This window comes from Zeus faber (genome assembly GCF_960531495.2).
Source record: "Zeus faber genome assembly, chromosome: 15".
Lineage (NCBI taxonomy): Eukaryota > Metazoa > Chordata > Actinopteri > Zeiformes > Zeidae > Zeus > Zeus faber.
The window spans coordinates 22,925,761-22,953,054 of record NC_137194.1 but is presented as its reverse complement, the minus strand read 5'-3'; the positions used below and the strand labels follow the sequence as shown (position 1 = coordinate 22,953,054).

The window sequence follows — 27,294 nt, the reverse complement described above, 5'->3', positions numbered from 1 at the left end:
CCGCCCCCTAACCCTCAAATCCCCGCAAATCTCCTTGTGACGACGCCCTCACAAGCGCCGCTTCTGTCTCGGGGTCGGGAACCGAGGTACGGGACGCTCACATCGACACATCCCTCAGCCGCCCCCACCAAGGCCTCGACCCGGAATCGTCATCTTCTCTGCGTCTAAGTCGTTTGAGGTTTTTTTCCGATTTGACAAATTCGGCCACGAAAACAAAAACAAAAAAGACGTCAACTGTGGGGTGGGGAGCGTGCTCGCGGACACAACCGTTCAACTCTCCCGGTGGAAATGTACGATGCACTGGTCTAGATGTTGTTGAAACACAGCGGCACGTCACTGTGCAGCAACGAGGTCTTTGAATGCCATCTAGTGGAATACCTTTCACTGATCACAACGCCTGCGTCCCCTCAGAGCAGACCCTCGCTGTGTTGGAGCCCTGCAGGAGGCCTGCAAGGCAGGAATCAGGGGCCCTGCTCTGTAGTCATAATACATAAATAATAATACACTATTGAGAACCGTCCGTGTGGTCTTTGATTATAACCACAATGCATTTTATCTGACATCGGAACAACGTGTCGTGCTGTGGTTGTTTGCGTCATAACCACTAAAAAGGAAGGCTTCGCCGCTCGTTCCTCGCGCGCCTGTCTTCAGGCTTCCGTTGGCTTTGCTTGTGCGTTTATCCATGATTAAAACGCAAAAACAAGTTCTGTATTCGCACACCGCACATTCCCCTTTTTGAGGGGATACATCATTACATTTTGATGCCGACGCCAATATCAAAAAACCAAAACAAACAAAATAAACTCTACACAAAACTTGACGATATTCCAGCATGTTTCCCTAGTCACCGTTCATTTTAATGAGCTTATTTTTTTTCCCCAGACGAGATTGGGTTACCCCGAGCTCAGAAAAACTAATTTCTGAGGCTTTTCTAAAAGCCGCCCGAATATTCAGACAAAGCTGAGTGCGAGTCTGGACGGAGCTCATTTCGCCGGAGGAAAGTAAAGAGGCTCAGAATGCGCCGCGTCCGTGTTGTCGAGGTCAGGGAGGCCCCAGATTTCTGCGACAGGTTCGCCGCTGCTCGGGGTCAGCGTCAGCGTCCCTTCTCTAGGCCGGCGCCTTTCCCAAGTGGCTGCGAGTTGCCAAAGCCGTCATAAAGTTGGTAAACCACCAAGCGCCCATCTGACACCCTCCGGGAAGTCGGCTCGGTCTCCCAGATACTGGACGGCCGCGTCAACCGCAAAATCGAAGGTTGTTCCCATTCAGCTTCTGGACATTGCTAAAAGGCTAAACATCAAAGAGGCCGTGACATCTAATAACTCGCTGAAATCATAACATTTAGCCGTACGACCCACGGGGGACGTGCGGGTCAGGTCCTGGCCGCCTCTCCTTCCTTTTTCCCTCTTCATGTTTGTTCCATCGCCGAAGCGCGGCCCCGGCTTCTTCCAGCTCGTCGAGAGTCGTTGGCGACGGACCAAGGCAAATTGATTCCAGGTCGGGGAGAAAACCCAGCGAAGGTTCCTTGATTTCGGGGATTTCTTTCCCCGGAACATCTGCTCTTTGCGGTTTATACCTTGAATTGTCTAAAATTATTGCAAAATACTTGAGCCGCTGGATTTCATCGGCTATTGCGGGGGAGGCGGTTTTGCCGCTGATGCAAGAGATTGAGTTCATCTTTGTTTTGCACCTGACGTGTTCTGGCAAAACTGGGTCAAACTTGGCGAGAAACTCCACCCTGTTTTGAGGAAGGTGCCAGAATTTGGCCTGTTAAGGGTGTCGCGGATCCTCTTAAAGCAGGAAGCATTCAAGCTGTCGTTAAGTTTTCCCTTTACTCAAGGTTTGGATGATGGTGATAAGAAGAGCAAGCACATCTCTGAGGCGCTTCCCGTCTGCCTCCAGATCTGTCTCACTTTGGTCTTTTTACTCATCCCCTTAAGTGGTATAGGAGAATGAATAGATATTTTTCCATTTGCAACATTCACTCATGTCCCAGTCATTACCGTTACAGCAAACCAGAATTAAAAAAAAAAAAAAAAAAAAAGAAGAGATCATGAAATGTATATGTTTAAAAAAAAGTTTATATTTATTTCAGACTTTAAATGCTCCAATGAAATGCCATGATGTTCAATCATAAGTGGTTTTCTGATCTCCCTCGATATCAATGAATAGCCATATACAAGTGCATTCCCATGAATCAAATACTGAGCCTGTTCTGCCATTAGTGAGCTGTAGAAAAAGCTAATGGACGATATCTTTAGTTGGACAATATTCAACTGGTGATTTATGAATACTCAATCACACATGACGCAACCAACGGCTCAGTGTGAATCTCTTCAATGCGAGAGCTAACCATACGATAACGAAAAAATAAAACTAGTTCATCAGGGATGGGTTTTTAACTCAAAGAGCAGCAGAAATGCATTGCCTGGCATATTTACCACCACTAGGGGGCAGTGTCACCCTTTATCAAATCACAGGAACGTACACACTCGCAGTACTTGGAAATCTTACAGTGAAGTACTGGTCGAGCTAAAATGCAACACTCCAAGACCCACTGTTAATAAACAGTGGGTTTTGGAGTGACCACGGTCTTAGGATTTCCTCAGGTCTCCTACCGTAAGCATCATGACTTAGAAGCTGCTTGACTTCTAGTTAGATGCAACTTGTCCCCCATTCAGTCATGAACTTTGCTTTTGGATTGGGCGCCAGTTTCGATGAGGTTTCATTTGGGAGCAGGGTCACTCCAGTGCCACGTCGTCAGGCAGCTCCACGACCACAGGGTCACAGTCGTCCAGGTCGGCTTCAAAGTCCCAAAGAAACTTCTTGGTCAGGTGGGCCTTGAACTTCTCTGATCTCTTACGCAGTGTGCTGTCCACACCAGGACCAATGGAAAATTGGAAAAAGTCCTGGGAAAAAAAAAAAAAAAAGAGTGGATAAATGTAATGCCACTTGAAATGTACAGTTATGCCTTGTAAAAACTGAAATTATATTGCTGCAATCACCCTGTTATTCCTTGTGTCATAAACTTGAATGTCTATCTGGGTTTATTATTATTATTAAATGCATCTCGGGATTTGTTTTTAGGGTTTGATTAAGGGATAAACATAAACGCTTATGTATCTTTTTAAATACATCATGTGCTTCAATATTGTTAGAAAAGTACATTATATAAAACACAATGTATTTCATTATATGTTCAAGAAAATTGTCAATTATTTGCAGGTATTTATGTGGTCGTCAGTTTCTAGCAGGCTACCTGTAGTGTGGACGTCAGGAAGTTGTTTTGGGATACAATGTCAACAAAGAAGTCTGGTGGGATTTCTCCGAGTTGGTGGTAGAGCACAGCAATGAGGCCCAGATACAGATCCTTGTGTTTTTGCATGGCCTCTTCTGAACGACACAAAAGAGCCAGGAGACGCTTCCAGTGCTCAAAGGCGTCGTAAACATTCCCAACCAGGAAACACACAAAGGCAAACTGAAGCTCACCTGAGAGGGGAAAAGAATGAGGGAGAAACATTTTTATGTACAATCTGACAAATGGTGCCGTCTTTGTGTTACAATTGTGTTCTCCACGGACAATCCAGATAAACCACATGGATTCTATAAAAAATTATATCAGGCATTTCATGCCAAATTTCAATACTTAAGTAGTTAATCACAGCAACATTTAACTGAGGCTTTAATTTAGACAAATGTTTTTTCAATTTAAATCTGTATACGACCAGTCACTCAGTAATTCTGCCATGAAAAAAATTGGCACTGTAACAGGATGAATACAATTACTGGTTGATCTTTTTTAATCAAAATTTTAAAGACGTTACCAGATGTATACCCGACTATGTCTTTAATCCCCCCCCTCTAGATACCTACCTAGAACATTGAGAGGCTTTAATTGGTGGTGCTTCTCAAGCAGGTTCTCCAGAGCATAGCTCTGATCCAGGCTGCACTTGGTGATCTGGGCTGGTGTGGCCCCAGGCGGGTAGGTCTGCCTTGGGATATCGGAGAACCGTAGCTCTGTGCCCTCTCTCTGCTTCATCCGGGGGAGCTTGTCCAGGCCTTCCTTCATGCTCTGACAGGCTGTATCATTCCTGGGAAGATTCTGCTCTTCCCTGTCCTTGGTATGTTTGAGCTGGAGCTCGGGAATGACGTCGCTGAAGGCACACACTCGACCGGACAAAGGCTGCAATGCAGTCGCCACTTCTTGGCTCAGGTGGTCTGTGAGAGACACCCACTTCCGCATGACCTCATAGGGATAGGGCCCCAGGAAAGGGTCCAAGTCCCTGAGGGTGGCCCTAACCCGGCTCACCTCCTCCACGTTCTGAGAAGCGGAGAAATCTAGATCCTCCTCTTTGGGATTCCAATTAGCCAAAAGTATCTCCCTGGGTTTGAGGGTGAGGAAGAGGCCTGTTTTGGGGCCTATTTCTCCCCCACAATTGGCCGCATTGGTGGAACAGTAGTGTAGAAAGTGCAGCCCAGGGGGGATCATCTTCACACCACGGAAGAGGGGCCCGACCCGCCAGCTCTTGTAGTCGATCCCCAGCTCTGTGCCCTGAGGGACCCCAAGCAGGACCAGGGTGGCCCCCTCTTCAAACAGCCTCCGGGCAACATCTGGATCCATGTCCACGCTGGCCATGTCGTCTCAACCAGGAGCTTAGCGTCAAAAGCAATACTGCAAAGGGAAGGGAAGGGAAGCCACCGCTGAAGCACCAATTCAACTCTAAGAATAAGTATCGCTAATCCATAATTCATATTCATACACATGTTTTTATAAGATAGCTGTTTTCATTTCAACGCAGTATGACCACACGTTATTATTTCTACATTACAGCATTATGGGCTTGTGATTATGGGCACAAATGGTAGCCGGATATTTTGTCTGCATCCAACAGACATGCACGACTAAATAACCATTCAAAATACAACTTTGACGTGCACTCCTTTTCGTGTTTAGCAGTGGCGTTCGGATAAAAGCGGCTCTGTAGAGACATAAGTACCTGTGAATCCGTGCTGGCGATGGAAGTTCGCCTAGTCAATAGTGTGACAACCGTGCACCGCGGTAATTCCTCCGCCAAAACACGGCGCTAAAAGAAGTAGTTCCGGACTGTGCGCCTCCTCCGAGAGGCGCGTAGTGCGTTCTCTGCGTCATAGTTAAACTGGTGTTAACTGGTTAAATTGTCTAAAATGTCATGCCAATTAGAGGACTTTCTATTGGAACACACCTTTTGATGGGTAACATACTTCATTAATTTATGCATAGATACGATATATACGAAAATAATGGCTATTAAAGCAGTGCCACGAGCAATTACGAGGCGAGGGCGTGGTGCCCTATTCAGCGATGTTCCTTAATATTTAATAACTCGAAGTAGAAACAGGAACTTAACTCCCTCTATTTAACTCAAAGCTGAAGAGACCTCAATTCAAAACGCTCAATTCTACCCGTCCCTGCAATTCGTCCCTTGGACAAAGGGTTAGTAACACTGAAAACAATTGTCTCTCAAACTTTAGCCCATTTTATTCATCTATGTGCAATTACACGCCAGGTCATTTTGGGGAATTGCTGTACGTTGGATGTATGTTCGTATTTATTGTTTTTCCTTCTGTCTGTCTGTCTGTAGAATGCTTCCATTTAGTTTGAATCCGATGTTTGTAAACGTGAAGTTATACAATTAAGTGGTTTGTTTGTTTGTCTGTTTTTTTTCCCGTCACTGGGTTGAACAGGGTCGCAGGGTCGGAAGCGTTGCATTGTGGGTAATGTAGTAGTTCTGGCGGTTGATACCTAAATGATAATACAATCATAATAAAAAATAATGAAAGTAATAGTAATGACCAAGGGTCCCCGGAAATGTTGAAAAATGGTCAGTTGAAGCGTTTAATCCAAACACGAAACTACCGGAGCTTGACACAAACGAACGACACACGGTTGCCGGTGAAGCGCTTCCGAGGTCACGGCAGCACATGACACTGCAGCCTGGTCGCTGTCAGAGGACATCCTCCATTCAGGAGTTAAACTACGGAGCCGCGCGGAGACACGAACAACCGGGGATTCGACTTCACCGCCACCGGGGAACGGCTCGGAAAACGTCCCGGATCAAGTCATGCCGACGGGCTGATCCGGCGTCGGAGAAAACTTTCTTGAAGAGGTCGCCGACAGGAAGGCTTCACGTGGAGGTGTGGAGGAGACGGCAGCACCGCTTTAATGTTCCCAAACGGGAGACGGATACACGAGCGGAAGCTAAATTAATCAAAGTTTATTTAAAAAATATGATAAGGTACAAGAATTTATATTATTTTATTCAAAACAACCATTATTTACCACCAGCTTTGTCTGTTGGTTACACTGGGTAGTCGAAATAATAATAATAATAATAATAATAATAATAATAACAACAACAATAATGTTTTCGCTCATATGTACCTGTGGGAAGAATAGAGGGGTTTTTTTACCTTTCAAGGCAAAACTTCTCTTGACAGTTTGAGCTGATAAAAGTTTCACGAAAGTCTTTATACTGGTAAAATGTCAAGGTTGTTCCTGCTGCTAAACGTACCGCCTCCACTAGCTGACAAGTAAATGTATTAATGTACGAACAAGACACACCAAATGTGCACCTTCGAACCGGAATTTGTGGTCTTTATTGTCGATACTCCCTTCTCTGTGCCCTGCAGTCAGGCGCTTCGATGTCTGCGCGTGTGCTCTATCGACGGGTGGCCGGGCGAGGCCACGTCTTCCCGTGGTTAAAGAAGGATTCTCTCCGGGCCAAACGACTCCACGGCGTTCGTGGCGAAACAGAGGCGGAGGCCGGTGAACGAGGGGGTACGGAGACGGAGACGCAGCCACTGCAAGCCGCGCTCCCGTCGAGCTACAGGCTGCACTACAGCCCTGCCGTGTACTATCGCGCCGAGGCGGAAGGGCAAGTCCCCGAGGTCAGGGCGGAAGGCGACGAGGGCAAGCAGCGTCTTGTCGCTCTCGCCCGCCCTTTCCGGCGGCAGACCAACCACTACAGTGTGAGTTCCTCACGGCGCCTCTCCAGTACAAAAAACAAGCTACTGGACTTGGCTTTCAACGGGAGCTTTGAGAGAAGGACACCGTCACCACCCCTCTACCGCAGGGAGCACCAGACACCCGACTTAAAACTGGATCCACGTGCCTTTCAAAGGTGCCGGACAGAATATGGCTCCATGACCCTGGACCTCAGTCGCCGGGCGACGCCGATCCAATCCAAGCAGGCCTTCCTGCTGCTTCACAAAGCGAGCGTGTTGAAGGGCCGTATGAAGGCGTCAGATGTGACTCAATTCCTCAGTGAGCTTGGCAGCTTGTACCAGGAACAGACCCCGTTAGTGAGGAGCGACACACGCTTCATAATGCTCCTCCGATACTCTGTGGAAAACCTCCGCCAGTTCACTAATGCTGAGCTTCTTCAGGTGCTGCAGGCGTTTGTGCGGCTCGGCCTGCCCTCCACCCACAGCATGCTCGGGCTGTATGAGAATGAGCTGATAGAAAGGGCCTCCCACATGAGCCTCCACGAGCTGCTCTTGGCTGCTGACCTGTGGCGCTGTCTCGGGAAGCAGGTGCCTCAATTTCTAAAGCACCTTTATAACTCTGTCAACTTGTATCTAGGACAGTTGGGCATCCCTGAGCTTGTCCAATTGTTGTATGTCATGGGGGAGGGGAGGCGATGTCCAAACCATCTTATACAACCCATTGAGCAGATATTGATGCGCCACCTGGATAAACTTCACCCCGAAGAGATTGGTGCAGTCTCCTTGGGGCTCTTTAAATCCCAGACTTCCCTTTCTGAGGGAGCGGTGAACTGCATAGTCGATAAGGCTAACGCCGTCATAGAGGAGATGAGTGACTTTGCAATGGTGAATGTTTTTAAACTACTACGCTTCAGTCACCTCGACCACAGGGCATGGCTTGATATCATGGCGCAGGAAGTGCCACGACGGGCCCCAAGAATGGACGTCCAGGGGCTGATGCATGTGACTCTGGCCTGCTCTGCATTGCATTATCGCAATGACTCCATCCTCCTGTCTGTGGCAGAGAGACTGCCCTCAGTGACGCAACACTGCAGGAGTAAAGACTCGTCAAAGCTGTTGTGGTCTTTCGGTACATTGGGTGTTCTCCCTTCCCAGTGCCCAGACCTGTACCCCAACCTTGTAGAGGCCCTGAGGCAGAGAAAAGCGGAGTTCCAGCGCTACCCGGAGCATCTTCTCACTGGGCTTCTGGGCCTGGCATTTGTCTCTCAGTTCCCAGAGGACCTTCTGGCGTTAGCCTTGAGCCCTCAATTTGTTAGCCAAGCGGTAAGAAACACACAGCTGGAGTTGAAGAAAGATTTTTTCACATTAGACAGTACAGTGGCTCTTGAGTTGCCTCACTGGACTGGACCACGGTTGGCTTCTGAACTTGGAGAAGAGGTAGCAGCACTGCTGTGGAAATACGCTCAGTCAGATATATGCCAAAAGCCGGAGGTTCTGGAAGCAGAACGTCTTCTGCAGGATCTGCTAGGAGGTGAGCAGTTTGTCTGTAAAAGAATGATTCTCCCCCACACCCGCTCAGTCGATCTGGAAGTTCATCTAGACTCCACAGGTACGCCAGTTCCTGTGGACTCATCTCATGAAGCCACTTCAATCACAGAAAAGAGTATCTCAACTAGTCCCTCTCATACCGGTTGGCAGAAAATAGAGATAACACTAACAGAGGATCTTCTATCACAGCTTGTCAATTCTAAAAAGACTACGGACCCCTTAGCTTTGTCTGCTACATCTCGCCTGCCAGTTCTTCACAGAGTAGAGCAGGACGAAGGGGATAGACTGTTCAATGTAGGGGTAGACTTGAGCGGTGACCTCATAGGATCTATCACCAAGCCCAGCAGCCCAGTCTGCACCGCCAGAGACTTTCACAAAGCCACCATCAAGCTAGCGATCCAGGTGTCCAACAGGAACCACTATTGCTACCAGTCACAGCAGCTGCTGGGTCTTCATGCCCTGAAGAGGAGACAGCTCCAGCTGGCTGGATACAGGGTAGTGGAGTTGAACCACTGGGAGTGGTTTCCCCTGCTGAAGAAAAGCCATGCTGAAAAACTAGCTTATCTGCACTGCAAGGTCTACAGTAGTCTGGACTATTCCTGACTCAAATTTCATATCTTTGTATGATAATGATATGCCTCCTACATGCAATTCTCAACCCTCATAAACTGTCAATGCACTTCTGGTTATTGTTATCATGAAATATAATGGATTTTATGCAAAGCAACAAATGAGTGCATTTAGCCACATTTTGAACTAGGCTGTGTCACATAAACCTGAATTCTGATCCGTCTATGTGTGTTGGTGTTGTTTGATACTGCTAGGCAATTGCAGGAAGGATGACATGATTGAGTAAGAGGCTTTTCATCCACCACTTCACTCAAAGATGTCCAACTTATCACATTCAATATAATGAAGTTTCCATTGGAGAGAAGTTGAGCTACCATTTTCTCTTACAAAATACATGTGAATTGCTCAAAAGCCTTTTTTTTTTTTATACCTGAAGTATTTGCCCAATTTCATTTTTCAGTTCGACTCAAAATAAATCCTATATGTAATAATCCCATTGCTATATTTAAGAGAAGTAAAATTTACACTGCTGCTTGTATGTCATATACGCCATATACTTGAGAGCAAATTGAATCCAAAAAATAGGTTGTCAATTCATATATTGAATAATGAAGTTTACTAGTGGTGAAGGCAAACCGAATTTGTATCTTTTTAATGTGTTGACTTACCAGCGATTACCAGCGTAACTGCTTTACGAGTGCCCCCACTTCTGTCCACGACTATCCAGAGGGCAGTCCGTAGATAGACGTGGACAAATGTGTTGGTTCCCTTGCAGCTCATTGAAACAATGCTTCGTTCCTCCTGAAAAGTGATGAAATTAAAAGCAATTTTCTCATGTATACTTGCACGCCTTTGGTATGTCAGAGTAAAGCAAAGAAACTGTGAAAAGAGAAATTATTGCTATAGAGATCAATTATATTCGAAAATGGCCTGGACAGATTTGTTGGTACCCCTTAGAAAAGATTATAAATAAATGGATTATTGTGATATTTTAAACTAACTGTTTTCTTTCATTGGTATCACATGTCTTCAATCTTATAATCAGTCATTCAGCCTATTCAAATGGAGAAAAGTAGTTACTCTGCTGTTTGGTATCATCCTGTGCACCACACTGAACATGGACCAGAGAAAGCAAAGGAGAGAGTTGTCTGAGGAGATCAGAAAGAAAATTATAGACAAGCATGTTAAAGGGAAAGGCTATAAGACCATCTCCAAGCAGCTTGATGTTCCTGTGACTACACTTGCAAATATTATTAAAAAGTTTAAGGTCCATGGGACTGTAGCCAATCTACTCGGACGTGGCTGCAAGAGGAAAATCGACCCCAGATTGAACAGAAGGATAGTGCGAATGGTAGAAAAAGCCAAGGACAACTTCCAAAGAGGTACAAGCTGAACTCCAAGGTCAAGGTACATCAGTGTCTGATTGCACCATCCGTCGCTTTTTGAGTGACAGTGGGCTCCATGAAGGAAGTGCCCAGGAGGACTCCACTTTTGAAAGAAAAACAAAAAAGCCAGACTGGAATTTGCTAAAATTCATATTGGCAAGGCACAATGCTTCTGGGAGAATGTCCTTTGGACAGATGAGTCAAAATTTGAGCTTTTTGGCAAGTCACATCAGCTCTATGTTCACAGATGAAAAAAATGAAACTTTTAAGGAAAAGAACCCCATACCTACTGTGAAACATGGAGGAGGCTAAGATATGTTTTGGGGCTGCTTTGCTGCGTCTAGCATGGGGTGCCTTAAATCTGTGCAGGGCACAATGAAATCTCCAGACTATCAAGGCATTCTTGAGCGAAACGTACTGCCCAGTGTCAGAAAGCTCTGTCTCGGTTGCAGGTCATGGGTCCTCCAACAGGATAATGATCCAAAACACACAGCTAAAAGCACCCAAGAATGGATAAGAACAAAACATTGGACTATTCTGAGGTGGCCTTCTATGAGCCCTAATCTGACTCCTATCGAACATCTATGGAAAGAGCTGAAACATGCAGCCTGGAGAAGGCACCCTCGCCCGTTTGCTCAGGAAGAGTGGGCCAAACTACCTGTTGACAGGTGCAGAAGTCTCATTGAGAGCTACAGAAATCACCTGATTGCAGTAATTGCCTCTAAAGGTTGTGCAACAAAATATTAGGTTAAGGGTCCCATCATTTTTGTCCATGCCATTTTCATTTGTTTTATGTAAAATATTCTGTTATATCAAAATACAAAAGCAAAGTCTGATTTATATAAAATATGGAATAAACAATGATAGATGCCAATTATTTTTGTGAGTTAAATTATTTCAGAGGAAATTGTGGGGTCTTCTTTTGTCGTCGAAGGGTACCAACAAATTTGTCCACGTCTGTGTGCCGTTACAAATGTTACAACAACACTGATACTGCAATAACAGTGAAAGAAGACATTTTTTTGGACAGTTTGCTGTATTATTTATTCATTGGATCATACTGGCAGAATAGCACCATATCACGGGTAAACTTTACAGCTTATAAATATCAAACATGGACTGTAAAAGCAAGAGGCATCAGAGGTTTTGCATGATGTGTAATTATCTGTTTGGTTTGTGATTATAATAGCTTATCTGTGGTAATATTCTACAAAAGTACTTTATGAGACAGAGGAGCTAGGCTGTGATACAACTCTCTATCTTAAGACCACAAAATGAGAAAAAAACCCATTCAGGCTGTACAAATGTTATCGAAATGCATCTGTGGTCTATTTAAGACATTTTTTTGGGAGGGGGAAACTCAACTCCTATCTTTCACAATATTTGTGTGATATCACTTGGAACCAGATAAACAGCTTCCTCTCAGTGGAGTGTTTCTGCATAAATGCTCTGAAGCTTCTGCCAACACAAGATGAGTGCCCTGATAAGTTGAATGAGCTTGATCCGCCTTCTTTTCCTCCCTTGTGTTCTCCTTTTTGCTGGACACGAAGCTTTACTTACCTGAAAACACAAGACAAACATTATGGTACTCCGTTGATTGATTATAAAGTGTTCACGAAGCGTTCTTCTTAATAATTAAGCATTCAGTGAATGTGCAAAAAGTTTTCTCCAACCAGCATCAGTCTTTGTTGTCTAGTACGTCATGTATGTCTCGTACATAATTTATCTAGTGTGGTAAGTTTTAAACGTTCCTCACCAGATTAGCACTGCAGTCGTGCATGATGAGCTGCTGCATGCTCTCCACTGGCGCTGCCAAGTCCTTGTGACCCGAATTTCCCCTTTGACATTGAAACTGTTGCGTCAAACCATAAATGGAGCGCAAAACATGGTGTGCCTGCCGTGGTAGGCACAATTACAATTTATGGTTAAAATCGTGACATCCATGTGATAAGTCCTGTAGTTTGCCATGCAAAATGGAAGTGTCCTTTTACCCTCTCCATGGTGCTGAAAGAGGAGGTCTGATTGCATGAGTGCGGTGTCTTTTACCTTTCTCGAGGGGCAGGGGTCCCTCTCCTTGGGTGTAGTAACCGTGGCGGTCAGGTTCTGCAATGAATCCAATTTTTGTTCAGCAGCTGAGCGAAATATGGCATCATTCTGAGCTAGGGACGGCATCACAGACTGGAACGGTAAACCCAGTGGTAAACACAGGAGGGCAACCTATACCACAACTCTCCGTTCTGGTAACAACCACAAATTGTCGGCCAAGATCGTTTTTTTGCCACTAGGTTTTCACTTTAAAGTGGTAATCCATGACGTTGTCTGGGCAGGGCGGATTGCACTACAAGACCCAGTTTATCATTTGAAGACGCACTGTTTTTTTTTGTTTTTTTTTACCCTTGTCTTCACTCTAAGACGGCCAAATCCTTTTCTTGATTGTATGCCTTCATCTGATCGATTGATTTGGGAAAGGCGGACCCCGCCGCCCACAATGGAAACTACAGTGTGCCAGCTAAAAAAATGTATAACATATGTGATTATTATTATTATTATTTTAACAAAATAATCATACGGATGACCACTTTAAGTTTGAGATCGAAAGCAACATCCTGACCTGGCTGTGAAGCTCTATGAGGATGAATTCTTTGTAGGAGCCCAGTATTTCCCTGTAGCTACACCTGCGTTTAGCACAACAAGAGGCCGCCAGGAGAACCAGGAGAACCACGACTGCACCGCGGAGCACCAGCCCGGTCAGACACTGGAAGGTAAAGAGAGATGAGTTCAAATGTCACGGCTTTGTTATCGTTCTGGAAAGTCTAGGAGGAGGGTTTCATGGCAAAAAAGAAACCCATGGAAAAGTACTTACACATCCCAATAAGTGCAATTGAATGGGTTGGATGCAGTTAGGCAGGTCTTTCAATGAATTACAATCAGAACCTTAATTGCATTTATAGATAAATGAATTATTACATGACACACATTCATACATCAACCCAACAATATCACGTTTTACAGGCGTTTTGTTTTAATTTCTCATAATAAAAAGGATGAAAAGGGTCGCATTTTTATTTTATTTTTTTTGAGATTCGGTTCTTGATGAGTCGTTCCGACCCCCCCCCCCCCCCCCCAAATCTGTACGGACGGGCGAGCCGGAGGAGCTGAGGCGACTCGACTGGTTTTGAATACGATCTGTTCGCTACGAACGAAAAGTCTGTCATTGCCACTGCGCAGAGCCATGTGATGCGCGCAAACATTAAAAAAATTATATATGACAATAACATGTAAAGGGCGTGGTGGCCGCGTGCGCCCCCCACAAGTCAACTCACCATTTATCATGTTGTGGCAGGATCCTCGGGTTGTTGAGTCTAGATCCGCCGGCGGCCGCTCCCAGAGCTGCGCTGAAGTTCGGTCTCACTTCGGCAGAGGCTGCGGCTCCAATGAGGCAGCATCGCCAGGTTCCCCTCCCCGTCGCGGGCTGCTGGATGCGGACTTTGGATCTGGCCAAGCTCGGGTGCGATTGAGTTGCTGCAGACGGAGCGCGCCCCCGTCGCCGCTCGTCCTTTCGGTTTCGACTCGGACCCGAGGACCGGGACGAGGTGTGACAGGGGGCTCCCGGGAGAACAGCTTACAGATCATGTTTCAGCCCAAACCACTCGATTTGGAAATTCTAAAAGAGTAATTAAAATAAAAATGATAAAAAAAAATTATCCCGCCAGCTGCCCCCCATCACACGAACGCAGTCTGTGCTCGGGAAGTCAGCGGGGATGGAGTCATTGGACTGAAAAAGGTCAAGAGATCATTTGGATGATGGAACCAAGTCAGAAAAGCTCCCCTCACCGGACGCTGCGCAAAGGGTAGACGACTCCCTTCACAGAAAATCACACAAAAAATAAAAAACAATTAAAAAAATAAAAGACAAACCGGACAAATTAGTGAGTTCAAAAGTCATTTATGAGACATCTCCAAAGTAAATTTTAACATTATCAAGGCAAACTAAACAGAAAATGCTGCACAAAGTTATCCAAGAGTACAGAGGCTACTGGCAAGTTCCTCACAGTAATAGGTCGGGCAGATTCTTGAACTCAACGAGGAAAAAAAAAAAGCAAAACACAAGAACAACAACCAAGACTTGAATATCCAAGAAGACAAGACCAAAGTAATTATTTTATTTAAAAAAATACACGACTCAAAATGTTGTGATTCGTTACGCAGCCTCCCCCGCCCCGCAGTATTTAGATGCAAGAAACTATCGACGATTCAGCTTGAGATTGTACCGTCGAGGATTCCATCCAAAAAGATAAAAGTGTGTGTGTGTGTGTGTGTGTTCTGCATCACAGCAAACCAGGGTCTAGACTCTCCGTGGCTGTTCCTCCACTGCTGTGGTGTGATGTTACATTTGTACTGTTTCGACTTGAGTGTTCTTAGGGCGGAGTTCGGGGTGGGGATCAGAAGGTGTTCTTGATCTTGGAGGCCACCTGGGTCAGGATCTCTCCGATCTTCTTCTGCCAGTGGAGGACGTGTTTGGACTCGGCGCACCACAGCTCCCCGTGGCGGGGCTCCGTGTTCTCGCAGCGCTTCCGCACCTCCTCCTGCTGCTCCTGTGGGACGTGCAGGGTGAAGTGGAGGTCAGGGGAGATCGAGCCGCGCGCATCCCCCTTCTACCCACATGAGGACAAACTATTTTAGGGATATCCACCTCCGTTCCGTGCTGCATTTCAAACTTGTAGAAGAGGGCCCAAGCGTCTCCCAGGTCCGGCTCGATCTTCACCGTCCTCAGGAACCACTCCCTGGCCTTGGTGAGCTTCCGCTCACTCCAGAACAGCCTATAATTACCGACAGCAGAGAAAAGTAAACCATACGCGAGGCTGTAAATCACGGCCGATTGCCGGTTGACAACTAGAAAATAAAACCAACGGGAATTTTATGGACGGGAGCCAACAGAAGCTAGGCTCGTCGCTCCCCTCTGCGCAGCCTTGCACTGAGCTAGCGGAGTTAGTACACATGCAGCACGTCGCCGTCTCGGTTCTGGACACACCGGTTCAAACTCGTACTGACCTTATCACCCGAATCTGAGGAAATAAGTATCCCTTAAAGGGCGGCTGCAATCATTAAGAGTAATGGGGGGAGGAGAATAGTCATACTTGGCTACGGCCAACAGAACGTGGGGGTCGTGTTCACATTTCTTCAGAGCGTCCACACTCTTGGTCTTCCTCTGAGGCCTGGCCTCCAAAAACACGGCCTCGGCCCACAGGATGCCTGGCAGGGGGAGAAAATAAAACAGAGGAACATGGGACCACGGCCCTCGACACGCAGCGTTTTTGGAGTGTTTATACTCTGCCAAATGACTGTTGCTAATATTGCCGGCCCTCCAACTGAACAGCTGGTTTAGATCGAACCGTATTCCATATCGTCTCACCGGAGTTGGGGCATTCCTGCAGGGCTTTAGCCATCAGGGTGTTGGCAATGTTCTTGAGTCCTGCCCGGAATTCTAGTCTGACCGACTCCAACCTGAAAAACGCCAAAAGGTACATGATGACCAGGACGGCAAAAGCATGTCAATATTTGCTTGTATTTGGTTCTTTCCATTATATAATAGTAATTCTTTTAAATATTGCCAGACGAATGTTTGGGCAATCAACAACTTCGCTAGGGCTGCAGATATTCCTCTATTATCCCATTCAAATTCGTATGCTTTATTATTTTTAATATTATAATATGTTCAAATTGAGAACTGGGGGGAGGGCGTTAAGGACGGTTCGGCAGCTCCGTTCAGAGCGATCTTTACTCCCAACAAAGCAAATAAAAACACGAGAGGTATTTCATTTATTCCGTTTCCTGCTTCTGCTGAAGGCTGCTCCTGAAAGGAATCCCGCACGTGTTCTCACGGACCGGCGGCAAATGCCATGCGGTCCGCGAGCCGGTGGTTGGGAACCCCTGCAGTAGAGGACGTTCCGTCGGTGCTGGTCGGGTTTATTTCCCGCCTTTCATCGCCACGTCTGTGGAATTACTGGACAAAAGTCAACTCTCCTTGTACGCACAGTAAAACACCGGAGGAGAGAGGAACGTGCCGGTGCGTTGTGCGTCTCTGCCAACTTCGTACCTTTACCGGCAATATTTCTCTTTAATGTAGCTAAAAAACATTTATAATCAATTATTTATTATTACAAAAAAATACATAATGGAATGGCAATTTCTGCATTTGAATAGTTAATTCTTTTAAATATTAGAATTATATTAAAATGTTGTTCCTGCACCCCTAAACTTCACTGTGTGATAGAAAATACACATATTTTCAACATGATCCGGTCAAAACAGTAGTCTATCATACATTTTGTACATAACTATGACTTGGTTTTCTAGTATTCTGTCATTTCATATTCCATCTTGAGAGATGGAATATGAAATGATTGTGTTGTAGCTGTTGCAGACACACTGAACATGTAACCCTGAGGAAGACGTTCACTGTTGACATGCTGGCAATTAAAACTACTTTTATAGCGCCACTGGGCGTCCAGGACTCTTCCCTCCCTGCGTTTTCCTCACCATAGCTCTGGGGCCTGGGGGTTTTTGAGCCGGGCCTTCTCCAGGATGGCCCTGGCTCTGGTCAGCTGCCCCACCCGCTCCTCCAGCCGAGAGAGCAGTAGCCACAGCGACATGGAGTGAGGACACTTCTTCAGCTAGACCGCAACACAAGGCACCGGTCACTTTCCGACGCGTTTCAGAAGGAACTTTGCATGGTTACGGTGCGGTCGTAAAAAACGCGGCTCGACCGGGCCCTCACCCCCTGGTTGTAGGCCTCTCGGGCTTTCTCCATGTTCTCACACTGCTCCTCGATCTGGCCTCGCATCATCCAAAGTTTGGGGAAGTCCTCGTAGTGTTTCAGGGCTTCCGTGCACAGCTCCTGGGCCGCCTCGATGTTGCCCAAGACCCACTCCAGCTTTACCGACTTCATAAACACCTGCGGCGACACGTAATTGTTTTAATCAAATGCATTGTTGGTTTTGATTTAAAAAAATAAATTAAAATAAAAAAATCTGGTTGCAGAAGTCATTTTAGAAAAACATTCAGTCCAGTTCTCCGGGGCGTTCGCTTTAATGCCTAACTCTTTGTCACACATTCATCTTGTCTGACAATAGAGCCGCTGGAGTGAAACTTAATATATTCCCGCCGCTCCTGCCAAGGAAATTAAGGACTTAGAAAGAAAAGGCTGAGCCAAACGAAGGGAGTGCAGGTCACCAGGTAAACAGGCTTGGGGAAAAAAAAATAAAAAATAAAAAAAAATAAAACTTTGGAGCTAAGTGGAGGTGCCTGGCAAGCCTGGGCTTGACAGGGTGAGGGCGGGAGAAAGTGTGTGAGAGCGTGCATCTTGGATTAAGATGCACCATTAACTCCAAAACACTCCTGCTGTAGTGTCCATTACTCAACTGTATTATCTACCCTCGGATCCCGGAACCTGGCTCAAATCCACTTCCACAACCGCATGACCGGGTTGAAGATAACCAGAACTTACCTGAACCCTAGAATGCATATGGTGGCCCGAAAAGGGTGTGGATGACTGTTTTCTAGCTTTTTTTTGAACCCCCAGAAATTCCTTAATTAAGATATTTTTTTAATATGGTGTGAACTCATCGTGTCTTGATAAGGTAAATTAAATATGAATTAAACAATATGTACAAACGTATAAATGAAAACAAATGTATATGCCGGGTCATTTTTGACCCGGCATATACATTCTAGGGTTGAGATGCCAAACCAATAAGATGAGAGGTTCTAATGTGACATGCATATGTATCGCATCGTATGCCTGTGAAAAGTCGAGCAACAAGAGTTCTGAAACTTCACCAAGTCCATCAAGCTCCCAATGAAAGAGCTTCGCAAAATGCTTTCGCACACCTTCTGTGACTCACACACACACACACACACACACACACACACACACACACACACACACACACACACACACACACACACACACACACACACACACACACACACACACACACACACACACACACACCCTGGCAGTGGGGGCGCTGCTGCGAGCCTTAGCCAGCAGTCGACGGGCTCTCTCGTACTCGTTGTTCTCAGACTCCAACTTGACGGCTGCAAGCCAGATCTCCTCACTGTTGGGGTTAGCCTGCAAAAGTAAGAACGTGGAGAGCAAGGGACGTTAGGGTTGGGCTTGTGCACAAGGGAACCATTTAAAACATTGTGAGCGTCTCTTTGTTCATATCCCGAGCATGAGTTATGACCTGGAAAGCGAAAGCAAGGATGCCCCTGGCTGCAGGCACATCCTCGGCCAGCCACTTGGACTTGGCCCCCATCAGCCACAGGACCTCGGCCTTAGGACAGTGAGCCACCGCCCTCTGGAGCAGGGCCTCCAGAGACTCTCTGGAGAGCGGGGAAATGGGACATAAGTCAACAGGAGAGCAAGAATAACATAACGTGCCGCAGCCGGTTTTGACAAGATGATTAATCACATCTCGTTTGGTGGATGACTCCCAAGGTCAAAGTAATAGAAGCAGTTTAACACCAGAGCATCAATATGAGCCAATATAAATACTGGGAGCTATCAGTTGGAGGTTTCCTACGAAGCACAGTTTGAGATCAATTAAATAAAAAAAATAAAAGGTTTGGGATGTGTCACCTGGTTCCGTGGTTCTTCTCAAAGTATGCCGCCCGTAGCCACACACTCTTCTTGCTGGGAAACATTTGCAGGGCATGGGCGTAGATGGCCCGGGCACACTCCAGAGCTCCATGGGAAACACACTGAGCCAGAACACAGCAGATCAGCCATTACATCCAAGTCAACCAAGCATGGATAAGTGATTCAGAAGGAATTTGTGTTGGGAAGAGGGCGGGTGGGGGGTGGGGTGTACCCACACTCTCTGCGTCCTCCATCCAGGTGTGCTTGCAGTCCTCTTCCTCGATGCCGATCCCTATGACGGCCCGTATGACCGCCTGACACGTGGCCACGCTGCCGGCCTTGTCGCACTCCTCTGCATCCTGCCATGGAGAGGGAGAGAGAAAGAGAGAGAGAGAGTGAGGTCAGTAAATAAACAGCAAAACATCCAGAGGCCAGATCACTCATCGAGACACGTGCTTATTCTCAGCATGGCCAAAAACGTTTCATTCTCAAATGTCTTTCCTTGCTTTCGCCTGTGTAAGTCATGATTAACTGGCACCGAGCCACGGATGATTCAAGCAGTTGCCAAGGTGGCGAGATGAAATTGAAAGAAAGAGCGGGTGGGAGTAAAACCCCCGACAGCTAAAAAACCTTGAAAGAAAACAAACTCTGCTCAAACGGACCGTATCTTTTCCCCCAAACACTCAAAAGTCAAGCTGTCTCTCGGTAATCCTTGAAGAACCGCGGCAATATGACCAATATGTTATTTCCATGGGCAAAGGTTTTTAGACCCAATTTTTACAGAATTTCAAAGTTCAAACACCGACAGGATTGGGCGTTGACTGTTTACACATGAACATGACAAACTACACGAGCGTGATGTAGACTCATTTTCAAAGCACCTTGCGCCACCAAGCCTTTCAACCCAAATACATTTCAAATGAAATATTTCCCTCTCCGTTATCAAAGCGAGTCCATCACCAGAGCTGTTAACAGTCAGGTTTCCATCCAAATTTAAAGGGAAAATCTTTAACCGATGTTAGAAATGTTGCAATAAATAGAGAGTGAATTAGGTGCCTTTCAAATCAGTTTTCAATGTCAATAAATGGCTCTTGTGCAATAGGTAGACATGTATATTATGACACTATTAAGGTTATTATGATGGCGGCATAAAAATAAAACAACACTACACCTGTATCCACTGTTCTCTGTTGATCTCCACACCATTAGCACGCAGGGAGGTGATGGCTCTGTCAATGATCTTCTCCACCATCTGAGTGTTGCCGTTGGCCTCCTCCAGCTTGGCGGCCGTGATCCAGATGTGACGGTCAGTAGGAATGTTCTCTCGAGCTTTATTCAGTACGCGCCGGGCGTTCTCGTAGGTCTCTAACCGTGCCAGTGCCAGCCACAGCTTGGAGATGCAGAGAGAGCAAAGTCACATGATCAAATGTTATAGAAAGGGGGAAAAATACAGTAATTGCTTTCAGTTTTAATCATGGGGTTTAAATGAGAACGTTTGTGCACCTCCACGCTAGTGGGGCAGCACTCCACGGCCCTGCTCAGCATGATCCTGGCGTCCTCCGGCTCCTCCAGCTCCACGGCCGTTTTCCACAGGCGCACAGACTTGGAAACATTCTCCAGAGCTACAAAACAAATAATATCAACAATAACATTCATAATAAGTATGAAAGGAAAAACGATTTAAACAACCATGCAAAAAATGGATTGGGTGGCACTGGGACTTTGAACACTTTATAAGCACAACATTTTGCAAATTGTTAGCATATAAATACTTACAATACATTATTCATGGTTATAATAAAGAAGCTCAAAAATCTCAAACACTGACACTGAGTTGTTGAGACAGTTTCAGGCCTTGGAAAGCAGCCAGTAAGACATCTGCCAAAAGTAATCCTTGTGAAATCTTGTTTGCCTCTATATAGTTTCAGGGACTATTCTGAGTATTCTGTGTGTGGGCTGATTTATGAGACACGCACAACAGATTCAGACTAGTTGTGAAAGACCATTTAAAGGAAAATATTATCTTCTTCCTCTTGGCGAGAACAGAGATATTTTATACGAGGATGCAAAGTGACTGAACGACACAGAGACCAGGTTCATTTTGTTCGTCATTTTTCTTCCCTTACCTTTCCTGAGGACTCTCTTCTTGGCCCTGGCGTCCGTCTCCAGCTCTGCAGCTCTGATGTAGATGCGGACGGACTGCGGCAGGTGGCGTACGGCCTGTGCCACCACAGCCTTGGCGGTGTCACCAGGCTGGAGCCTGGCAGCCTCCAGCCACACGTCCTCACTCTGTGAGAGAGAGCGACAGCAAGCCATTTGGTATAGAGCAGTTTTTAATGGGCATCAGTTCGCACGACGGTTACATAGATCAAGCAAAGTGATGGATCTAGTTCTAAAGTGTATTTGAGAGCTTACCTTGGGACACATCTCTGTGCCCTTCATAATGAGGTTTCTGGCGACCTGCAGCTTTCCTGTCACCTCTTCCAGCCTGGCAGAGGCAATCCAGGCAGGGGGGTGGTGAGGGTTGGTCTCCCGGACGGATTTAAGCAGCAGACGAGCCTTCTTAATATCACTGCACACAGATAAAGACACATTAAAGACAGGAAAAAGGACTGCCACTGACCGAGCAGCTATATAAATAGGGCTCTGCAACAATTATATTTCTATTCAACAACCTTCGGTGGTATTATCATCAATGTTTTGAAACCGGATACAAACAATATTGTACATGATATGATATTTGATCCAGGGGCATTCCCACATGACGTCTCACCTAATATCTCCTCCGTGGGTGGGGATCATGGAGTTGAGGTCTGTGAGGTAACCTTTAGGGTCCACCACTGTCTGTCCACTCACTGAGTCAGACACCTAAACAATGGAGAGGAGGGACAATTTAAGAAAGACATTAATTCTGTTCCTCTACAAAACACCCAGCGCTGCAACAAATGATTATTTATTTCATAACTGAGCAAGCCATTTTTTTTTTATTAGTCTATTATTCATTTGCATCCCAAAATTAAAATAGGTAAAAACGTAAATGCTGCATGATAAATATCTTAATATTATTCTGCTCTAATCTGATCATTCGCATACTCAAATTTAACAAGATTAACTTTGAGGATCAACTTTTCAATTTGTCCATTAATCATTTCTGCACTTAAGATACCCAAATTCCAATCAGGCCTAAGAGAGCAATGTATTTTGAAAGTTAAAGTCTTGGCCTCTGAATTACCTGGCTCAGCCTCATATCCATGAGTGTGTTCCTGGCCTGGCCGATTTTCCTCATGTCCAGATCTCCTGTTCCGGGGGTCATGCTTCCAGGGTAGGGTGTGTTCAGGCCACCAAGCTAGTGCAGGAAAAACCCCACAATGTTACTGGACCTGAGCATAGAAGCTATTCTGAGGTGTGTCTGCATGTGAAAAGGCTTCTGAAACCGCATTTACATCACATAACACTCCAAATATACGTTTGGGGGAAAAAAAACAAAAAAAAAACAGCAAAATCGTGTACACAGACACACACACAGACACACTCTCTAAATTTACTGAAGATACAACAACACAGTTAAACAATAAATTATTAATAAGTCATTCATCACAATTGGTGTATGCAACTTTACAAGGATGAAGAAAATCTTTAAAAGGGATGTTAAGTGTGTTGTTGTCATGTAATGTTGAATATTTTCACAAAGTGTTGTCAAAGCTGACTCCTTGTGGCGCAAGTGGAAACTACAGTGTGAACACAACTTATGGGGACAGCAGTTTGTGTGTGTGTGTGTGTGTGTGTGTGTGTGTGTGTGTGTGTGTGTGTGTGTGTGTGTGTGTGTGTGTGGCCAAACGTACCCCCTGCAGAGGGTCCACAGTGGTGTGGTTCTCTCCCGTCTGGAGGTGCTTGGAGAAGAAGCTATCAGGCACGGGGGTGAGCTTCTCATGGCGCGGGTTCCTCTGGCGTTTGTTCCTGGCGTCGCCCACCTCAGGGATGCTCAGCCACTCGTCCTCCGACACCTCCGCCAGTTTCCTCTGCACAGTAAGAGGGAATAGAGGAAGAGGATGAGGGGACAGAACAAAAAAAGAACCCCAAAGCTATTAACTACCATTTATGTGTAAATGCTTTGTTTAGCAGCATGTCACAGTGAGTTAGGTGTGTTTGTACCTTTAGATCTGAAAACTGCTGCTGGATTTTTGGTCGCTCCATACGGTATTTCTCAATCTCTTCTTTCTCTCTCAGCTCCCTGTAAGAATGGAAACAACTTAAATCACAGATTCCTAAAAGAAGTAGTCTACCACCAGTGTGTGGCTATACACTGATCGGCCGCAACATTAAAAGCACGACTAATAACCACTAATATTGTGTAGCTCCCCCTCTTGCCGCCAAAACAGCTCTGACCCATGAAGGCGTGGACTCCACAAGACCTCTGAAGGTGTCTTGTGGTATCTGGCACCAAGACGTTAGCAGCAGATCCTTTAAGTCCTGGAGGTTGCGAGGTGGGGCCCCCATGGAGGGACCCCCAAGGATCTGCTTGTTGTTGCAGCACATCCCACAGGTGCTCGATCGGACCGGACCCTAACCCCGCTCATCCACATGATGTAGAAGAAAATTTGATTCATGAGACCAGGCCGCCACCTTCCATTACTCTGACCAGTTGCTCTCACCCAGTCGTCTAGCCATCACAATTTGGCCCTTGTCAAATTTGCTCAGATCCCTACACTTGCCCATTTTTCCTGCTTCCAACACCACAACTTCAAGAAATGACTGTTCACTTGCTGCTTAATATATCCCACGGCTTGACAGGTGTCATTGGAACCAGATGATCAATGTTGTGTTTAATGTTGTGGCTGATCAGTGTATAGTTTGTACGTTTGGGCAGACATAAAACAGCTCTTCCTTCTTCCGTCACCTTCGTTCTTTGCGTCTCTCATCCATCCTTTTGTCCAGTGCTGCATATATGGCGTCAGCCTCCTCATCGTCTTTCTCATAGGGTCCACTGGAAAACAAGCTTCCCGCATAGCCGTTAAACTACAAAAGAAAATTATATATATTTTTTAAGTATAACAAGCAAAGACATTTTCCTAATCATCGCAAGAAATTATTAGCACCAGTTAGTTGAAATCAGTGTGAAGCTAGACTACTAACCTCATCATAGTTGGTGTCGTTCAGGTCTTCGTCGTCATCATCCTGGTTCTTTTTCATTTGGTCCCCGACCGTCCTCTTCCCCGGTGGTGCATGGCGATCATCTACTGGGTCATTGGCATCACGAGCGGGACCGATATCAGACCGGGTAGTGAAGCCAGTAGCACTGAAATGAACATATTTAATACACTGACGACAGCTTTTATGGCGCTCTTGAATCATATCTAAACCATCATCACTTGTCTTTCACTTGGTTGAGCGAGTGGTGCAATGATTACTTGCTGAACTCTTAAGTTTTGCAAAAATAAATCATAGTGGACTTCTCTGAGTACGACTGGAATTTTATGTTGTGAGGCCAGTAAACTTGATCAAATGACATAATTGGGGCCAGACCAATTGAAATAAGTTTATTCTAAATGTAATGGTTCAGAGTGGGCTATAAGGGGAATACTTTACAGAGAACTGTCAGGGCAGCAGTTGTGAGATATGTTGCAGTATAAAAGTTTTGTATTTGAGCTATGTCCCCTACCGCAAAAAAACAAGATATACTGCATATCAAAAAGGTGAAAATGCAAGTATATCAGAAAATTAAAACATTGTACAATGTAAAACTATCAATTGTGGATGAGTGAAGATTAGAAATTACTTTTTACATTAACACTTACTTATATGCCTGCCTGCTACATACAATCCTTGAAAATTGAGTCCTTTTAGCTGACTTTGTTTGGAGATTCCTCAACACACCTTGAAAAATAACTTAATTTATAATTTATAGCTGGCATTGTGCTCTGGAGTTATTTTTGACGTACATTTGGAACTACTTCATATTTTAGTCATAAGTTCGTTACCAAGATTTATTATTACCAAGAAAAATATATTAATATATCGAAATGTAGTTGGTCCAATAAGCAGATCGTGGTTGTGGTGGGCATGGGGAGAGGGACACATGCAGTGGGATGTGACCTCGATATCGGTCGCTCTAAGCTGAATTCAAAGCTTAGCTGCGGACCTTATATTTCAATCGACAACACGTTTTGATCCACTACATACGTCTCCCTATAGCAAGTTAGCCAGCTAGCATGCTAGCTCCGTCCTACCCTCTGCCTAGCCCGGGCACGTAGCCGAGCGGGGCGGGCATCCCCAGGAACGGCTTCTTCTTCTTCCCCATGAGCGGCGAGGCGAGCGGGATCACCGGGGGTCCGCCTCCCACTCCGGCGGGCCCGGAGCCGCTCGAGGCGGATTTGGAAACAATCTTGGTAGACTGTTTTCCCGGAGCATGGGCCATCGTTCCTCCGCCGGCACGACTCATCGTTACCGGAAACACAACACACCGACTTCCGCTTGGGGCAAGCGCCGCTCCGGAAATAGCCGTCCGTGGCCACAACAGCGCCCCCAGCGGGTGCTCTGGATGGTCGCCCCACTCTTGATATTTACTGTGTATATGAAAACCAAGAGCTCTGAGTAAATATACTACGTCATGATTCACTTTACTTACTTATATATGAATGTTAATATTCAGACGTTTTCTTGAGAATGCAATTGTTTTACAATGTCAAAGTCATATTAAGTGCGCTCTGAGTTGACATACATTTACAGACAGCTCATTTGAAAAATATTTTTGATTAAACTACAGTGTGTACAGATGCACGATATAGACGCGCAGTGTGCAGAATTTAGTGGCATCTGGCGGCGAGGTTGCAGATCGCAACCGTCTGATTACCGCTCCCCATGACGGTGCAACAAGGGCGGCCTCCTCGGAGGCGACGGTGGCCGTGAAAAATGCGAAAGGCCCTCTCGAGAGCCAGTGTTTGGTTTGTCTGTACTGGGCTACTTTAGAAACACGACGGTGCAACATGGCGACCTCCGCCAAGCGTACCTGTCCCTGCGTGGATTAAAACGGCTCATTCTAAGGCAACGACAGCACGGCGATTCTTATTTTCAAGGCATTTTAATCAAAACATACTTGTGAATATTAGATTCCATTTCTGCCAAGTCTGTTCTGAAAATTCTGCACACTGCACTTTTTAGTATTATTTGTAAGAACCTAGTACCCTAGTAAGTCATCCAAAAGTATGCCAAAAGTATAATTAGCAGTTCACATTTAAGTACACTTTTATTGCCTGTAGTGCACCCAGTATTTGTGCAAGTAGCCTTGAAGTATACATTTTGTATGCAATATACATACTTGTACTTATAAGATACTTGTACAGTGTGGAGCCTACACTCAAAAGTATATATCACCCAAAAGGTGGACAATTTTGTCCCAAATGGTGACATAATACTAAACTTAAAAGTACTCTTTAAGTTCCCAAACAGCAGTATACATTTTAAGTATAATTATATCTTAAGGGGGAACCACCTGGCACAGTATGTGTGGCAGAAGGACCACTTCCATCAAGCCCCTGTTGAAGTGTCCTCTGGAACTCATATGGAGTGTTGAATCCACCGTGTAAAATCCGAGTGGAACTCATCCCACTTCACTGAGAGGTATTTTAGCCACAGTGAGATAGAGCCATAGGTAATTGAAAAGTGCTTCAATCCAAATGCCATTAGTTCCAATAGACATGTGTAGGGTATTTTTAATAACCCTTCTTACACGATTATTGAATGAGAATAAATCCATATCGGGAAATCATGACAAAACACGAGACAGGGGCATGCAATAAATATAATTACATTGTAACATGACATTTCTGGGTTTCGTCCCACGAGATGAAGACTGCCCATATATCAATTAGTTTCAGTCACATTAACTTCATCCATCCACAGCTGGAGCCGTGGCCCGGGTCTTTTTCTTTCTCTTCTCTTTTTTTTCCTGTTCATTTACATCGCCTGGAGGGCAGACATTATTTCACTCCTGGGAGAAGATGCTATGATGAAAATGGGTTGTCAGAAACATTAGATGATGTATGGTTCATGCAGCCAAGAAGCCTTTTATACATGAGGCACAACTCGGCAGACTCAATTTCAGCCAGCTATTGCCGAAGGCACACATTACATTTCTGGTATCAGTTCAATGATCATTCAATTTCAGGC

The 27,294-nt window shown here is 45.5% G+C and overlaps 4 protein-coding genes across 4 annotated transcripts; 1 reads left to right on the top strand and 3 right to left on the bottom strand.

Moving 5' to 3' along the window:
- Positions 1–2,060: 2,060 nt before the first annotated feature.
- On the bottom strand, positions 2,061–5,061 carry aar2 (AAR2 splicing factor). Its single transcript, XM_080014756.1, has 4 exons — positions 4,995–5,061; positions 3,871–4,669; positions 3,257–3,486; positions 2,061–2,906 (listed from the first exon to the last, which is right to left on the bottom strand). Exons 2-4 carry the CDS (start codon positions 4,631–4,633, stop codon positions 2,739–2,741), a joined length of 1,161 nt encoding a protein of 386 aa, XP_079870882.1. The 5' UTR covers positions 4,634–4,669; positions 4,995–5,061; the 3' UTR covers positions 2,061–2,738.
- Positions 5,062–6,056: 995 nt separating this feature from the next.
- On the top strand, positions 6,057–10,045 carry fastkd5 (FAST kinase domains 5). Its single transcript, XM_080015852.1, has 2 exons — positions 6,057–6,171; positions 6,667–10,045. Exon 2 carries the CDS (start codon positions 6,679–6,681, stop codon positions 9,130–9,132), a length of 2,454 nt encoding a protein of 817 aa, XP_079871978.1. The 5' UTR covers positions 6,057–6,171; positions 6,667–6,678; the 3' UTR covers positions 9,133–10,045.
- A 1,547-nt stretch (positions 10,046–11,592) lies between these two features.
- LOC307240876 (uncharacterized protein) lies at positions 11,593–13,955 on the bottom strand. The gene is made up of 5 exons (XM_080014771.1): positions 13,808–13,955; positions 13,096–13,239; positions 12,531–12,587; positions 12,241–12,378; positions 11,593–12,044 (listed from the first exon to the last, which is right to left on the bottom strand). Exons 1-5 carry the CDS (start codon positions 13,808–13,810, stop codon positions 11,907–11,909), a joined length of 480 nt encoding a protein of 159 aa, XP_079870897.1. The 5' UTR covers positions 13,811–13,955; the 3' UTR covers positions 11,593–11,906.
- Positions 13,956–14,436: 481 nt separating this feature from the next.
- prpf6 (PRP6 pre-mRNA processing factor 6 homolog) lies at positions 14,437–25,563 on the bottom strand. The gene is made up of 21 exons (XM_080015493.1): positions 25,356–25,563; positions 24,262–24,424; positions 24,026–24,144; positions 23,281–23,359; positions 22,971–23,147; positions 22,361–22,474; positions 21,902–21,996; positions 21,544–21,700; positions 21,255–21,417; positions 20,632–20,750; positions 20,300–20,518; positions 19,365–19,487; positions 19,129–19,250; positions 18,734–18,872; positions 18,499–18,618; positions 17,263–17,439; positions 17,025–17,158; positions 15,898–15,989; positions 15,623–15,737; positions 15,178–15,304; positions 14,437–15,079 (listed from the first exon to the last, which is right to left on the bottom strand). The coding sequence occupies exons 1-21, from the start codon at positions 25,541–25,543 to the stop codon at positions 14,927–14,929; spliced, it is 2,895 nt and encodes a 964-aa protein (XP_079871619.1). The 5' UTR covers positions 25,544–25,563; the 3' UTR covers positions 14,437–14,926.
- Positions 25,564–27,294: the final 1,731 nt, after the last annotated feature.